This window comes from Pseudopipra pipra, chromosome 3 (assembly GCF_036250125.1).
Source record: "Pseudopipra pipra isolate bDixPip1 chromosome 3, bDixPip1.hap1, whole genome shotgun sequence".
Lineage (NCBI taxonomy): Eukaryota > Metazoa > Chordata > Aves > Passeriformes > Pipridae > Pseudopipra > Pseudopipra pipra.
Genome location: NC_087551.1, coordinates 97,655,454 through 97,673,147, shown reverse-complemented (window position 1 = coordinate 97,673,147; position 17,694 = coordinate 97,655,454). Strand labels below are relative to the sequence as shown.

At 37.6% G+C, this 17,694-nt stretch overlaps 1 protein-coding gene across 5 annotated transcripts in view; it reads left to right on the top strand.

Annotated features, from left to right (window-relative positions):
• PXDN (peroxidasin) overlaps positions 1 to 17,694 on the top strand; it is an 89,229-nt gene that overhangs the window by 44,425 nt on the left and 27,110 nt on the right. For 3 of the 5 annotated variants that reach the window (XM_064650437.1, XM_064650436.1, XM_064650438.1), the window contains 10 exons: positions 810 to 979; positions 4,054 to 4,171; positions 6,235 to 6,404; positions 7,336 to 7,608; positions 9,036 to 9,152; positions 10,328 to 10,486; positions 13,353 to 13,465; positions 14,444 to 14,600; positions 16,395 to 16,503; positions 16,923 to 17,080. In XM_064650437.1, coding sequence (XP_064506507.1) covers positions 810 to 979; positions 4,054 to 4,171; positions 6,235 to 6,404; positions 7,336 to 7,608; positions 9,036 to 9,152; positions 10,328 to 10,486; positions 13,353 to 13,465; positions 14,444 to 14,600; positions 16,395 to 16,503; positions 16,923 to 17,080 — 1,544 coding nt within the window. Of the gene's footprint in view, positions 1 to 809; positions 980 to 4,053; positions 4,172 to 4,594; positions 4,710 to 6,218; positions 6,405 to 7,335; positions 7,609 to 9,035; positions 9,153 to 10,327; positions 10,487 to 13,352; positions 13,466 to 14,443; positions 14,601 to 16,394; positions 16,504 to 16,922; positions 17,081 to 17,694 lie in introns of those variants that run through there. The other 2 variants (XM_064650439.1, XM_064650440.1) reach the window with 2 other exon arrangements.

Sequence of the window (17,694 nt, the reverse complement as noted above, 5' to 3'; positions counted from 1 at the left end):
TCATAGGAGAACAGAGAAGAAACTATATGTGGGCATTTGTGCAAGAGGTTAAGAGAAACAGTAAAAGACAAAATGATCTAAAAGTTTACTTCCCCCAAAGATAACCCAAACTGAGGTTGTTTTGCCATGCAGTTTTGTTTCTAGTCTAGATACAGATATATTTAGACTAGTACAGATTTCTGTACTTAATGTTTTTTTTCCTACAGGGCCCTCTACCAGAAGGTGCACTGCTCAGTGTAGTAACAGGACACTTCACTACTGGAAAGAAAGTCAACAGAATTTATAGGTTCTCGTTATCTACAATAGGCAAATGTTTTACAAACATTGACCCTCTGAACTCAATGAGAGCTTAATGCTGAATTAAAACTGTGGGTCTTTGTCTCATTTGCCTGATCAGCAAAATGAGAAGTAAAAATGTCAGAGTAGCTGTGAAGTTGCTGCACTAATAAGTATTAAACATACAAAATGTAGGGAGAACGGTATAAGTTCCTTATTTAAGCAAACTTTGAATAACATCTAAATAAAATCTGATTTATTCACTAAATGCAAGGGTTAAAAAGTAACATTGTAGATGCTTACTGTGATGTTTAGATGTATTCTGTGATTTTTACTGCCTGTGCAGTAAAAATAATACACATTTTTCTAAGAAAGGCTACCAGAGTGCCTATAAGCAAGTAACCATCACCTGCACTGCGTTTTGCCCATTGTATTCACAGATAAAGGCCTTGCTCCATTTACAAACCATGTTGATCCTTGCAAAATAGTCGAAGCTTGCTAACAGACTTGTGGCTGCTTCGTGTTTTGTGCAGGCGTTTGGATTCAAACGCTCTTCACTGTGACTGTGAAATCCTGTGGCTGGCCGAGCTGTTGAAGACCTACGCAGAATCGGGTAATGCTCAAGCAGCAGCTACCTGTGAGTACCCACGAAGGATCCAGGGAAGATCAGTGGCCACGATAACACCAGAAGAACTGAACTGTGGTGAGTTTGCCACTTCCCGATGGCTTCTTTAATGTGTTAGGTGTATCTAATCTGTATTTTTTTTATTCTATTCTATTTGATAACAGTGGCTACCTCTGGTTAATAAGAAATATCCCTCTGTTTCTTCTTTATTTCTGTGTGTTTCTGACAGAATTGATTGCTTTTACCCCTCAACCTGTCTTTAATGAAACAAATACATCCATATTTGAAATTTCTCCTTGAGGAGCTAAATGTGATTATCCTGAAGGAGTTTAATTTTCCTTTTTATATTTCAGTTTTGATCATAACCAGATTTTCAGCTAGGGTCTTTGGTGTTGCATTAATACTGTTTATTATCCTTTATTCCTTTTATGGAAGGGAAAAGAAACAAAAAAGCTTTACTGAACTGCACCTTATGACACAGTTCTTGCTGTTAAAATTTTGTTGATATTGTTGGAATCAGGGTTGAGCTACTAAATTTATTTTTTACTGATATATAGTTCTGTGGTAGTTTAGTCTAGGCCTTCCTTGGTGACCAGTTTGTAACTAAGGAAGTGCCCAGATTTTCCCGGTATTCCCTACGATTTTTACATAAGCCAGGGTATAAGAAGAAAGGAGGAAAGGCCTTCGCCCTCTTTCCTTCCGGTGGCTTTGGAGGTGCAGGTTCCCTGCTGTTGAGTCTGCCGTGTTGGGGAGTGAGGCCTGGTAAGGCCTTGCCAACCTTGGGAGACAGAGGTTGTTGGCAGTTGTTCCAGCGCGACTTTCTGTTTTCCCAAGGAGAGTAGTAAGATATTCTTTTGATAATTCTTTTAGTTGCTAGATCTTGGGCTATTAATCATGTATATTTTATTTTGGTTTTGTTCTTTTTTCTTCTGTCCCCCTCCCCCTTCCCTTTCCCTTTTCCTTCTGAAATTGTATATATATATTTCAATTGTATATAACTGTAATATAAGTGTAAATATATTTATATATATTGCTTTAGCTGTCTCTCTCTCGTTTCGGTTCTCTTGGTTTTTATTTCTTTTTCCCTTGGTTCAGGAGGCGGGGGGGGAGGAGATGTGTTGAGGTTTGGAGATTTGGCAGGGAGCCAGCTTCAAACCACAGCGAGTTATAAGGAGTGCCCCACACAGGCACTGAAATCCTCTGTCACTGAGGATTAATGAATAAACACCTTTGTAATCCTTTTGTTTGTCTGTATTCCTTAGGGGTGCAAAAACTTGGCCCCATGGGCACCCTGGGGTTCAGCGCAGCACCTCTTGTGTCCTGAAATCAAAATGCAGATTTGGATTTCAGTAAAGCTTTCAATACTCTCTCTCACAGGATCCTTCTAGACAAAATGTCCAGCACACAGCTGGATAAACACATCATGCAGTTGGTGAGCAATTGGCTCATGGGTCGAGCACAGGGGGTAATAGTGAATGGGGGAAGATCAGACTGGAGACCTGTCACTAGTGGGGTTCCACAGGGCTCCATCTTGGGCCCTGTGCTCTTCAACACCTTCATAAATGACTTGGACACAGGACTGAAAGGGATACTAAGCAAGTTTGCAGATGACACAAAACTAGGAGGAGCTGTTGACTCCCTTGAAGGCAGGGAGGCCCTGCAGAGAGACCTCGACAAATTAGAAGACTGGGCAATCACCAACCACATGAAGTTCAACAAGGGGAAGTACTGGATTCTGTACCTGGGATGGGGCAATCCTGGATGTATGTACAGAGTGGGGAATGAGATGCTGGAAAGCAGTGCCATGGAAAGGGACCTGGGGGTCCCCGGTTGATGGCGAGTTGAATATGAGTGAGAAGTGCCCTGGCAGCCAGGAGGGCCAACCATGTCCTGGGGGGCATCAGGCAAAGCATCACCAACCGGTCGAAGGAGGGGATTGTCCTGCTCTGCTCTGCACTGGGATGGCCTCACCCAGCCTTGAACATTTTGTGCAGTTTTGGGCACCACAATATAAGAAAGATAATAACTTCTTAGACAATGTCCAAAGGAGGGCAACGAAGATGGTGAAGGGCCTTGAGGGGAAGCCATATGAGGAGTGGCTACAGTCACTTGGTCTGTTCAGCCTGGAGAAGAGGAGACTGAGGGGAGACCTCATTGCAGCCTACAACTTCCTCATGAGGGGAAAATAAGGGGCAAGCACTGATCTCTTCTCTGTGGTGACCAGTGACAGAATCCGAGGGAATGGCCTGAAGCTGTGTCAGGGGAGGTTTAGGGTTGGATGTTAGAGAAAAGGTTCTTCACCTCCAGAGAGTGGTTGAGCACTGGAACAGGCTCTTCAGGAAAGTGGTCACAGCCCAAGCCTGACAGAGTTCAAGAAGCATTTGGCAATAGTCTCAGGCACATGGTGTGACTCTTGGGGATGGTCCTGTGCGGGGCCAGGAGTTGGACTCAATGATTCTCGTGAGTCCCTTTCAGTTCCTCATATTCTGTGATTCTGTGATTTTTGTTCAAGCTATGATCATTTGCCTGCCCAACCACCTGTTGAAGCCGAGGTATAAAATAAGTGAATTGTCCTTTTGGTTATGTGTTGGATATAATTCTGATCATGAAAATTATGATCATAAGCATCTACAAGGTTCTTGAAATAGGTAGTACAAAGGGAATTTGGTGCAAGAAGAATTCACATGGCATCCTACCAGCTCTCTGCACATCTAAGGAGCCTGAATATGGACACTGCAGGAAGTAAGCTGTACAAATTATTCTGTCAGAGGCAGGTTAGGCATTGATACTTATCTAGAGGAAGTTATTTTAAATGGCACTTGTGCTTGCTGCTCTAAAGTTTTTCCTTCATAGGCAAATTGAGTTTCTGTTAAAATAAACAAAACAACCACTTTAGAACCTGATACAAATTTGCACAATCTATTTCCAGTCTGCTAAAAGGTCCTAAGGAACAATGGAGGAGATCAGTAATCCCACAGTCACTTTTGGATCAGGAAAAGTGCATTTAATCCTGATTAAGCATATACATATTTTAAGTTAAAGCATTTGTGAAAACTGTTTTTTTACAAGGTGTGTGGAAATCTTTTTATTTACTGGTTTTTAATAGTTTTAAAACAAGTAAGAGTTTCTTGTATGTTTTATTGTTGATACAGAGAGGCCAAGAATTACATCAGAGCCTCAGGATGTGGACGTTACCTCAGGGAATACAGTGTACTTCACTTGCAGGGCTGAAGGCAATCCTAAACCAGAAATTATCTGGCTTCGAAACAAGTAAGTTTAAAAAAGGAAGAGAGAAACTTGATGTAAGTATGTTTGCCTGTCTGTGTGTGTGTATGTGTGTGTGTGTTTCTTGTACATTTCTGGGTGCTTGTCCACATGCTCAAGGAATTGTTACAGCAGAAACATCTTATAATTAATAAGCATATGAAGTAATAATGGCCTGTATCTTTTTTATTAGTAGATCTAAACACTTAAGAGCTGATAACTTTAGAAAATATTATTTTATTACTCTAGTACTATTTGTAAGGTGTTCAGTAGTAGCTATACCGGCAAAGCTGCTCACCTCTGTAATACTGAGTCATTTTACGTATAAGTACCAGTCAATCCAATGTGTACATGTTGCATGTACAGTCTATTACTTAGTGTTTGCATATGTTTTGAGGCAAAGCAAAAGCTTCTTTTTTGTAGGAGTAGAGCTGGATAAGAGTTAGGTCTTCCTTGAGCCCCAGCTCTTCGGAGGTAGCTTTTTTCCAAGCTCCATTCCAGAAGAGGAGAAAGAGAGGTCAAATTCCAGGTACATGGAGGGCAGGTAAGTATTTATAGGAATAGGGTCATTCAGGTCAGAGAAGGTCTCCAGTGCAGCCATCTGCTCAAAGCAGGATTATACCACTCTGTTTTATCCAGATGGGTCTTAAAAGCCTCTATGGCTGGAGGCGGCACAAGCTGTATGGGCAACCTTCTCCATTGCTTCTCCTCGCTGCTTAGGGAATGGAAAGAAGGTTCCACAAAGGATGACTGTCTTTCACCAGTACAAGGGCCAGCCTGCTGCAGGGTGACTGCTCAAGCTGTGCCCAGAGCCTGGCTCCTTCCAGCAGCACTGGGCACAGCACAGCTGAAACAGCCATGTGGCAGCACATCACCCTCCTTAAAGTGGTGTGAATTTACAATGGACACGTGGATTGTAAGTTTACCACTAGCTAATCAGACTTTGGCTTAATAATGCTCTTACACAAATGGAGAACCTGATCGGTAATATAAATTTCCTCACATTTTATGTAAAGCATTTTAGCTTGTTAGATTCTGATAAAATGGAATGATATAGAGTCCTGGTCCTGTAGTTTTTTGCTAAAGTCAGTGAGAACCCCATGTGCAACAAAGGTTCAGGATTTATGGAGTATGTAAAGAACAGAGACTTGAACTTGGATGGTGTAATTATTTCATTAAAATTTTCTTTGGCTCATGTACTTTTTATAATAAACAAAGAAAACATGTATTCAGAATACACATATGAAAGAGTTTTAAGAAGAAATTCTAGCTTGGGGTGTGGGATTATTGACTCTGGCTTGTTTCCTGGCTGCATGAATGAGAGCAAAGCTCTTTGCAAGGTAGCTGAGTATATCAAGATTTCAGTCAAAAGCCATTGACCTGTTGAGCAGTATGTTGAATAGATCAGTAGACTAGGTTTTGTACATAGGAGGTGAGAACTCATTCCTCCCCTGTTCTTTATTCATCATGTAGTGAGGAGTGAACTGAGAAACAGTTCCTTTAATAAAACGCCCTAAGACTTCTTAGTTAATGTCACAGAAATGCATCCATGACATAATCTGAAGACCTGATCTTAATTTATATTTTAAACCAATACAAATTATAATCAGGTTCATTGGTGCTCCTTAAACAATCCAGGGAGAGGTTGGTACAAAGATGGTTTTATAGCAACTAACCTCTCTCCTAGTAGAAAGTATCTTGAGTGTTGAACTTACATGATATACTTCCAGTGGAAACAGTTTAAATTGTTTTGCCAGCTAGAACAGCCTTAAAGAAAAATGAGATCAGGTATGTCTGTTTTGTTCACTTTTTTCCCCTGTAAGCTTTTACTCATAAAAGTATTTTAGCTTTTTATTTTGAAGATGTAATACTTGCATAAGCAAAATTGTTTCATTTTTTGTTTTTCCTCTTCTTCTCATTAGGAGAAAATGCAAAATTCTATTATTTTACTTAACAAATTAAATTCCCCCAAGTTATTTTGGCTCATTTATCTGTTGGGTTTTATTATTTGGCAGTTTTCTGTGCTTGTGATTTAAAGGTTTAACTCCAGCAGATTCTTTTCTTCACAGTAATGAGCTCAGTATGAAAGAAGATTCCCGTCTAAACTTGCTAGATGATGGCACATTGATGATTCAGAATACTCAAGAAACAGATCAAGGCATTTACCAGTGTATGGCAAAAAATGTGGCTGGAGAAGTGAAAACTCAGGAAGTTACTCTTAGATACTTTGAGTCACCAGGTAAAGAACATCAAGTCTGAATTTTGCATTCAGGTAGAGAATTGTTTTGATAATAAGATTGTTATAAAATGCTTTGACTCTTGTATGTTCTTGACATGCAGATTTGTTGTCCTTGGGCATCTTAAGAATTAGATCCTGGAGCTATAATATTCCTATAACAAAAATGCAAATCAGCTAGTTAGCTAATATGTTTACTGTAGTATGCAATTTTGATTATAATCTTGTAGACTGTAGAAAGGTTAGAAAAAGAGACTGTTGCATTGTAACATTGGTCAGTGCAATAATGTTCTCTCTGGGTACCTGAAAACCACAATCTTCTGAACAGGCTACTCGTGGAAGCTTTGGCACACCCTGTGTAGCCATTGTTGCTCAAGAGCTTTTTACCCCTGTCTAGCCAAGGCGTCATGCTTGCAAGCATGAAATTCCTGTCCAGGACTGTAATGTTTTTAAAAATCAAACTTTGCTGTGAGAACATTTTGTTTTGACATACAGCATCAGGTAAACTGAAAATGTCCCTGCAATGACAAGTACTCGTATACTTGGGAGAAGTTACTAAAATGTTGCTTAATCTGTTTTGTCTTTTGTGCACTTTTGGCATTTTTTAGCCAGTTTGTTTTCTGGTCTCAGTGTCTGTGCCTCTGAAGAGATCTTTATAAAGATCAGCAGAGGTGAACAAAATGTTTGAAAATTGTTTTAGTGGGAGTTAAAAAAAAACACCATTGCAATTATAAGCTTTTGGTTTTTATTTATTGATGTTTGTAAATGTCAGATTAGATTAGACTTAAAGCAAGGCAGAGTTTGCACCAAAATAGAAGTATGTTGGAACAGAGCTTTAAAAACCCCACTAGACATCCCAAACTATTGCAATATTTGTCTAAATTAGTGCTATGTGATCTAAAAGTCATATTTAGGCATTGCTGTTTTCTCACAGCCCGGCCAAGTTTTGTGATTCACCCACAAAATACAGAAGTGCTGGTTGGAGAGAGTGTTACCTTGGAGTGCAGTGCAACTGGGCACCCTCAGCCACGAATTACCTGGACCAAAGGCGACAGAACACCTTTGCCAAATGACCCTCGCATCACAATAACTCCGTCAGGGGGACTTTATATACAAAATGTAAAGCAGGAGGACAGTGGCGAGTATACGTGTTTTGCAACTAACAGCATAGATAACATCCATGCGACTGCATACATCATAGTCCAAGGTAGGTAACGTTAAGCTAGGAGTGATGTATTACTTGAAATTGTGTGGATTTGTCTTTTTTTTTTCTGTATTGACAGAGCCAAACTAAAAACATGGAGTTTTTACTTTTAATTGCACTATTGTAGTGAATAAGAAAGTTGCTATACATTTCACATAGTGTAAGATATTACATACTGTCTTCCTGAAAGTTAAGTTTCATTGATTATTGTCATTATTTTGATGTTTTGAAATGTTTATTATTTATTATATTTTGTTTGCCTGGAGGAACAAAAATGTCAAATTTTTGGAGGATTAATTTTTTTCTGTAACAGGCAGAACCAGAGTACTAGAAATGGAGTTCTGAATAAAAATCTGTGCTGCTTTTCTTTTGTAGACACTTCAGTGAGTATGAGAATTCTGACGAGTTTAATAGAAACTATCATTCTGCCAGCTGAAGCAAAGCAAAAGTCAAAGTACTCTAAGTTATTTTGATTGCAATAATTTTGGTATTGTTTGTCAAAACTGTGCTTATAGAGTATTTGAGAACAATTATCAAAAGTCTCCTGTGTATATAGATAATATTTTTTGCACATACTTTCATGATGAAACTTTAATTTACAAAATACTTTGAGTAACCTTTAAATTCAAGTTTGCTTATGTTCTCATGTTAATTCATTCATGGCTAGGCTTCGCGACCGAAGATTTGGGAAAGGCTCTATCCACATTTGTTACAAGCACGCTGGTGGCTAATAAGGCCAATGCAAGATAGACATGTCCGATTGCAAAAGGCACAGCAGAAAGACTCCTTAGGTGGTATATTCTGCAAGGCACGATTCTTTCTGCATTGTCTTTTCTCCTCGAGAGTGATCCTGCGTGCGTTCTTACAAATGCCTTGTTAATGAGTTCAAAAGCTATACAAAACAACTTATCTGTGTGGTTTGTTCATTTATTATTCATCGGTAGACAATTGTATTGTGAGAGCTGAACAAATCACCTCTCACACTGGTAGTGAACAGTGTTACTGCAGAAACTGGCCCACACACACTACTTTCCTTCAGTGTATGGAAGAAAACAAGCAGCTCAGGATGGTTTTGATTACATTGCATTTTCTTCACAATATAGCTGAGGAGTTTTGAGAGAAAGAGAAGAAGGTATTTTTAATCCATGGAACACTCTGTGATTTGATTCTGCAAATCTTACCGTACCTCTTATTTTGAATCTGACAGTAGATTCCACACGACTTCACTGACACCAGGGAGGTGTTCCTTTTGCACAAGTGGCTACCCAGCTCTCCGCGCTATAGCAGTGACAATATAAAAGAGTCCCAATAACATCTTTCTTCCCACCAACATGAGCTATTCAACTCACACAGGAAATGGCACATAATTTCAGACAGTCGTGCATTTTTCAGTTGTTTTTTTTTAACCAGCTTTATTTTCTCTTCTGTAGCTCTACCTCAGTTTACTGTCACTCCTCAAGACAAAACAGTGATTGAGGGGCAAACTGTTGACTTCCCTTGTGAAGCACAAGGTTATCCCCAGCCTGTTATTGCCTGGACTAAAGGAGGTAAGTGTGTTCTGTTCTTACTTTTAAACTACTAGAATAGTTTAGCTGTCATATTGGAATCACTCACATATTGAAAGGAGTTGCATGTATTTGTTTAGATGCTTCAGTCTCTGAAGGAAGCAGAGCTCATCTCTTTCTCATTTAGCTAGAAAAGACAAGGTGTCCCATAGAAGCTAGCTGCCCAAGCAGATTTCATTATTCAGTAAAAAAGAGCCATTAAAATATTTGTATCCATAATAGATTCCTAGTAATAAATGTTTAAGAAATACAGGGCAAATGACATGCAGCAGTCACGGCTGGTGTACTGCAGAAGAAATAGAGATGGCTGTCATTAACTGGAGATTGGAAATAGGTGGGATGTGCTCTCTTCAGAAACCAGAACGGTCCAGCCTGTAACTGGCATCGGTATATGAACATCTCTGTCACTTAATGCACGTTGACAGGAGCACTGGGGTGTGCTCTGCTGTCTGTTTTATCAAGTTATGGCTCTAAAGGCATTAAGCCAAATCCAGCAGGAAGAAATATTGTAGTGGGTGTTTTATCAGTAAGCAAATATTCCACTTGATTCAAATGAAACAGCTCTAGCAGGTAAAACAACTCTTAGGAAATTCTTAATTATGGTAGATAAAGCAGATTTTTAACAAACTATTGATCATTTTGATGCTGATAATGTCCCACTTTCTCCCTCTACTGAGACTGTTCCAGTCAAATGAAATGTCCATAAGGGAAGGATAGGGTACAGACACTGATGTGTGTTCATTTGTGTTATGTGTTTTTCTATGAATTCCCTACATGGCTTAGGCACATGAAATGAATTGTGTCTTACACACATGTCATATGAAATGAGCAGTAACACATGTTGGTGTTTTATGCCTTCTCATTTGGATGCTCTATCATGTTCTTTAAATGAAAATATTTATTTCTACCACAAACAGAGAAAAGATCAGGATTATGATTATGCACATGTATAATTTGTTTGCTTTTCATGTTTATCTTCTGAGAAGTAAAGGTTTCAAACATTTTGGCTTTTTTTTTGTTGTTAGGTGTGGGGGGTTTTTTAAGAAACTTTAATTTTTTCCAGTGTTTTATGAAATTTAAAGTCTTCTGGGTTTCCCTTTTTCTGACACAAAGGGACTGTTGCTATAAACAGCAAATGCCGTTGTTGTGTGTTCCAGGAGGCCAGTTGTCTGTTGACAGAAGACACTTAGTCCTATCGTCCGGAACCCTAAGGATTTCCAGGGTTGCTCTGCATGACCAGGGGCAGTATGAATGCCAAGCTGTCAACATTATCGGATCTCAACGAATTGTTGTGTATCTGACTGTACAGCCTAGAGGTATGCTCTCCATGCACTGCTGCTGGGGGGAAAAAAAAAAAAGAAATATTTAAGCTTACATTAAAATACACAGTACTGTGTGTGACTGTTTCTGAGTATATCTATTTTTAGATCCCAAGTGGCTTTTAATAAATAACATGTATGGATACTTACCAGTATTTGTACAGGGTATCATTCCTTTAGAACAATCTGTCTTCCTGGAAAGAGATTTATCTGATTTACTTTTTTTTTTGGTAATGAGTGGAGGTTTTCTTTGAGGATGACAGTATTCCTATGCTTGGGAAAAAGTCTGTTTTCTGGTAAGGCTCTATACTGTTAATTAAATAGTGTTATTCACATAATATTTTATCTCCATGAACAGAACTTTATTTTACAACAGCAGAATGAACTTCACAAAGAAAAGTCATTGCTTATACTTAAAATAAACTGACACAAAAAACCCCCCTAAAAAACCAACCCCAAACTCCATTTTTTTAATATTTTTCTTCAAGTAAATTCTAAGTAAGCTACTTCTAGGATAAATTATAATCATATTAACATTCATAACTTATTTAAGTACTTTGATGTTTAACTAAATTCAAGGAGATTAACCATTTGATTCAAAGCATTCCTTTTTAGTGACCAAATTTTAAACTGTATTTTAACAAAAGGGGCTCAAATGTCTTCCTAAACTTATAAGTTTATAAAAAAAATTCCATTGATTTTTCTTGGTTAAGAGTAGTACTAAGATAGATTTGTCAAAATTGAGATAATTTTTTCTACTTATATAAAATTGTTGGTTAAAATTATATTAAGCAAATCTCAGTTTTAAAAAGTTTTGTACCTTTCCAGCTGTGTTAAACTTCACTGAATTTGAGGAACATTTAATATAAGGACTTTTGTGCAACTCAGGTTGCAAACTCCAGTCACTAAAAGATAGTAAATACAAGATTGAATGCTGAATATACAACCTGAAACTGGAGCTCTCCATAGATTAATTGCAATGCTGCTTTCAGTCGTGCAAGAAGAGAACATTTTTAATTCTGGGCTTCTAACAAAAGGACTGTTCATCTGAGGAATGTCTAGTCAGTGGTCACTGTGGCTAAATCAGTGTTAATGAATACGGATTAGTGGTCCAGGCCTATTTGCTGGCATGGCGTGGCTCACATCCATAGAGCCAAGCTCTCGTATCCCGCAGTGCTGGATACCAGTCTCTGGATGCCTTATTTGAAATGGTTTCTGGTCCTTGATAGCCATTTGCTTATGAACAGTTTAACAGCAGGGCCAGATTTGGTTGGTAGTATAAATGTATGTTGTGTGGCCAAATAATGTTCTGTAAAAGCACAGCCCTCTGCCCTGTCACACTCCCCCCAAAACACTAATACATTACAGAAGAAATACAATTCTTAACGTCTTCATGATCTGGTGTGTGCTTCTCATGATATCTGAGTGCCAGGTGCCAATCTGGATTTGAAAAAAATTAGAATTAAAAAATACATTAATTTTCTTCACACTAGATTTAGGTAACAGTGTGTAGTCTGTCCTTAGAATTGGAGGATGGTTTAAGGGCTAAGGCTTGCTGGTGTCAGGGAGGTAGGAATGCTGTCAAGAGTTAGCAGCTCAGAAGTCAGGCTGGGAATTTCATGGTTGAATGTGTTGTGGAAGGCTTTGCTTCCATCATCTAAAAAATTGCTGTTGTTGCTACTTAAAAAGTTCAAACTTAAAAATAGATGACAGAAGTTAATGGAATGTTCATTGTGATGACTTTGTACAGATTTAGCTATCAGAACTCTAAATTTATGGAACTCAAATGATCATCAAGTCCAATTTTCAATGTAACACCACCACTATGTTCGCTGTTAGACCATGTCATCAAGTGCCATATCCACACGTTTTTTGAACACTTCCAGGGATGGTGATTCTACCATTTCTCTGGGCAGTCTGTTCTAGTGCTTGACAACCCTTTCTTATGCAAAAAGTTTTCCTAATATCTAATCTAAACCTCCCCTGGTGCAACTTAAGGACATTTCCTTTTGTTCTGTCTCTTGTTACCAGCCCTCCTCTGGACATTCTCTGGCACCTCAATGTCTTTCTTGTAGTGAGAGGCCCTAAATTAAACACTGGATTTGAGGTGTGGCCTTACCAGTGCTGAGTACAGGGAGACAATCACTTCCCTGGTCCTGCTGGCCACACTGTTGCTGATCCAACCCAGGATGCCCTTGTCCTTCTTGGCCACTTTGCTGGCTCATGTTCAGCCACTGTCAACCAACACTCCCAGGTCTTTTTCCACTGGGCAGCTTTCCAACCACTCTTCCCCAAGCCTGTAGTGCTGCATGGGGTTGTTGTGACCCAAGTGCAGGACCTGGCACTTTGCACTATTGAAACTCATACAATTGGCTTCAGCCCATTGATCCAGCCTGTCCAGATTCCTCTGCAGAACCTTCGTCCCCTCCAGCAGATCAACACTCCCACCCAACTTGGTGTTGACTGTGAACTTGCTTAGGGTACCCTCAATCCCCTCATCCAGGTTATCCTTGAAGATAGGAAACAAGGCTGGCTCCAGTATTGAACACTGAAGAATACCACTTGTGACCAGCCACCAAATGGATGTAACTCCATTTGCCACCATTCTCTGGGCCATCCAGTCAGTTTTTAACTCAGCTAAGAACATACCCGTCCACACCATGGGAAGCCAGTTTCTCCAGGAGAAAGGAATTTGATCTCTAAGACAAAGTTATAAGCAATTAAAAAATTGCAGATAGACTAGTATTATAGATTAAGAAATGTTCAGTAACTAATAAAAATAGGAGTGCTGACCTCTTTTTAGATTGTTTTCTGCACAAGTTGTATTTCATACCTTATCAATGGATCATTTGTATTTTTTTAGTGACTCCTGTATTTGCCAGTGTTCCCAGTGACATGACAGTGGAGGTTGGCACAAATGTGCAGATCCCATGCAGTGCTCAAGGAGAGCCGGAGCCAGTCATTACATGGAATAAGGTACTAGATATTCAGTTATTGCAGAAGGGCAGCAGCTTTTCTATCACTTCATAATTAGCCAACTAAAGTGCACATTATCAAATTATTACTTGCTCTGGTGTCTGAAAACATTACCTGAAGTTTAATCAATAAATCTTTAATACAGAGCATGTATATAGATACTAAACATGAATTTTAAAGGAATAAATATACATATATAGTTATGCAAATCATTATACAGACCAGCTAAAATTCATAACATATATTCCTTAAAGTGTCTCTGTATTTAGAGACAGTTCTGTGCAAATATCTTATTAATAATCATGCTTTCAATGATGTTATAGATATAAAACAATAAAAAAATACTGTATTGCTGAGCTCTTTGACATTGTTAGGTTGACACTTCAACCAGGACAGGCTTCAGTAACTAGTACCTCTCTGTGGCTTTGATTTCCATTGGTGTAATAATTGCTATATCAAACTATAGAGCTATTAGCAGAGTTACCAGTGAATTAATGAGTTGTTAATATTGATTTTCAATTTTTCTGATTATCTTCATCTCTTCAATGAGCAAGCATTAGAAAATGTACTTTAATGAACCTTAAATAGCTTCTAAATGCATAGCACATGAAGAACTGATACACATAAAGCTCTTGAGATCTATTTCTGCTGGTTAATTTTGAGAAAAATTAAATATATATGATCTAAAGAGGTGCTATCTTATTTTGGGTCATAGATTTTAGTTGGTGAGAGCCTATAGCTAATTAAATACTTAGATTTATAATAATGAGTACTTTTAAAAGTAAAGAAATACATTGTACAATTTAGAATTACATGTACTTTTTCTATATAAGTTTATCTAAATATATCTGACTATGATCATGGCATACAAAATAGAAAGATAAAATAAAAAATAAAAATAGAAGAGAAAAAGATTACAAAAATTCATGTATGAAAACAAGTGTATTTAGAATAACTAAATTCTGGGCTTTTCTGCAGGATGGAGTACAAGTGACTGAGAGTGGAAAATTTCATGTTAGTCCGGAGGGATTTCTTACCATTCGCGATGTTGGAACAGCTGATGAAGGTCGATATGAATGTGTTGCCCGGAACACCATAGGATACTCCTCTGTTAGTATGGTGCTTAGTGTAAATGGTAAGATATATGATTGAGAGGTATGAGTTAGATAATTAGTTTTGTTCTAATTGCTTAATGTGTAAGATGAAAAAATTAATAAAATATTAAATTTGCTCTTTTATTCAAATTTTTCTTTTTCTTCCATAATTCTCTCTTTCTGTTTTTCGATTTTTTTTTCATCATTAATCTTACAGATGTGAATAAGATGGGAATATGTTGGAATAGGAATGTCTCTAGGAGTTAAGCTTCAAAACAAACTATGCTTTGGGCTTAAGTCAGTCTTTCAACTTTCTTCTCAAGATATTATTTGAACCTATTAGAATTTGCTGGTCAAATACACAATCTAATCTTTAGGGATAACTTGCAACTTGTCTGCAATGTTGCTCTATCCAGATGGTTTGTGGCACACAAACATTCTCTGAAACAACTAAAGTGAGAGTAGCAAACCTGTAAATTATATTATCTGATAATGTTTCTCTATGGTTGCTATGAAAGTGTCAAGCAAGGAGAACACTTGGTAATTAGGACAGATCAGGGACTATTTGCCCTCAGGAACCATGGAAAGGGTCAGCTCATTTTGGATGCTGGGAGTAGATTGTCAGGAGCCTGAGGCTTACCTTAGGACACAGAAAGGGGCTTCATCTACAGCTATGAAGTGCCAGGGACTGTTTTATTTGATGGTATAGATAGATTTGATTGCCTGGGTCTAGAGTATGAAACTCATATAGACAGAGTTTAAGCTGCCATTTATGCAGGAATAATTAAAAACTGCCTAGAAAAAAAGAAAAAAAATAATGAAAAGCTTGCAAACAACAGTTTTTATGTCATCTGATTTTGTACATCTGCTGATTTTATTCCAATATATTTGCTTTGGACTTTTTCCCTACTCTACCCTTCTTCCTGTGTGACTTCTCCAATCTAAACACTCTCTGGAAATTGTTAGCTGTTGCCCCTGGATCTGGTAGTTCTTTGTTTAGATTGAAAGGAAGCTTATTAGCCCTAGATAGTTGTACAAACGTCCAGCTATAACTGACCACTCCATTAAAAGGCAGATGCCTATCCATTAGTGAGTTTCCAGTATTACGTAGAGTTGTTAAGTAACTTTTAAGCATGTGATTTTTAATCTAGTATGAAAAAGATAATTTTAAAGTAGAAAACAAAGTAGTGATCAAAATAGATAAGATATTTACTGCCCTTCAAAATTATTGTGTGTTGCTTATTATACTATGCTCGAGAGAAAACCAATGTTAATTTACTGTACCAAATAGGTACAGTAAAATATGTGCATTATGTACCACTTGTAACATATTCCGGTAAGCCCTTTAAATTCTTTCTTTGAATTCAATACTAATTCAGTACTAGTTGAAATCAAAGGGGAAATCTGCATTGATTTCAGAGGATATAGGTCAGGCTCTTGATCCAACACCTGAAACTTGATAATACACCACACCAGAAAAAAAATTAATAATAACAACTCATTTTTTATTTGATCATCTGTACTTGAAATTGTAGGTCTGATTAATGGACAGTCAAACACTATATGTATTTATCTTTATTTTGTTTTAGAGTTAGAAGCAAGATGACTTTTAAACTTACATTAACTTCTGTTTTAAATAAGTTTTGTTCCACTGTAATATGCTTTGATAGAATTCCAAGATGGTTAAGAATTTTATATTTGGATGAACTAATGCTTAATGAACAAGGGTTTATTTTGTACAACCGAAATGATGTCGTGTCTAGACTCTGTTTTACAGAAGTATCTTTTTGTGTGTGGCCATTTTTGCAATAAAATGTGAATTCCTCTTTCTATAGTTCCCAATGTCAGCCGAAATGGAGATCCTTTTGTACAAACATCAATTGTGGAAGCAATTGCGACTGTTGACAGAGCAATAAATTCAACACGTACACATCTGTTTGACAGGTATCTCCTTTGGGGTTTTTTGTTCTGAGAAGTCAGAATTAATTTTGTATGTACTAGAAATAATGGAAGATTTATTAAACAAGAAACCGTTTTGTTATTTAAAAGACATTGTTAACATCTGGTTAGTTCTGAGAAGCTAACAGTTTAACATGTAAGGATTCCTATTGTTTATACAGTCCTGTTGAGATCTCTGTTCCCTGCAGCAGTTTTTCTGCTGAGATAATTTGTATTAAAATGCGACTAAATATTTAATGTGTTATTATTTTATTAATTTTTTTCCTTTTTGGTTTGCCTTCCATTTTGAGATGAATGACCAAGGTATGTACTAATCACGTTGCTGAACATTTACATGATTTATGTAGTATTGTTGTTTTGTAACTCCTGTGTACATTTACTGTTTTTTCCAAATTATCTATCAGTCGTCCTCGTTCTCCAAATGATTTGCTAGCCTTATTTCGATACCCAAGGGACCCATACACTGTTGAGCAAGCAAGAGCTGGGGAAATATTTGAAAGGACATTACAGCTTATTCAAGATCATGTACAAGATGGTCTGATGGTTGACCTGAATGGAACAAGTCAGTACTCTTTCCTTATTTTAATATGTTGAAGTGTATTTGCCTTCTTAATTCATTATACTTCAGGAGACATTTATTTTCTGAGTTTTGGTCCCAATTACAGAACCATTACATTGAAATTGGTGAAGTATTTGACTTTGCAAAACTTTACAAAATTCAGTCCTTGGTTTGCACATTGTTCATTATGATGTAACTCTGTTTGAGCTCTCCAAGTAGAATGTTTTTATTTTTTCTCATGTTGACATATTAGGCAAAAGTTCAGATTCAAATTCTTCTACTGGTCAAAATTAGTATAATGGAAGTGCATAATGCATCCTGGTTTTTAACTCCATGTGTGTTAATTTATTAGGACTGTTGTCTCATAGCAGAACAGAGACAACGGTGTTCTGTTTGTGTGTTGAAAATAAGCAGTATTTTGTTCCTGTTTCTTTAAGAAAAACCATTTAGTGTCGGCATGCCTTGGCAAGGAGGAAAGATGATATAACAAGAAGGATTTGTATACTTTACAAACCAAGCTTTCTGCATGTACCACAATAGTATTCAAAGAATTATTTGCTACTTATTCTATAAGTCCACATTGAACTGAGCTAATTGCTTCTTTTAACACTGAGCTC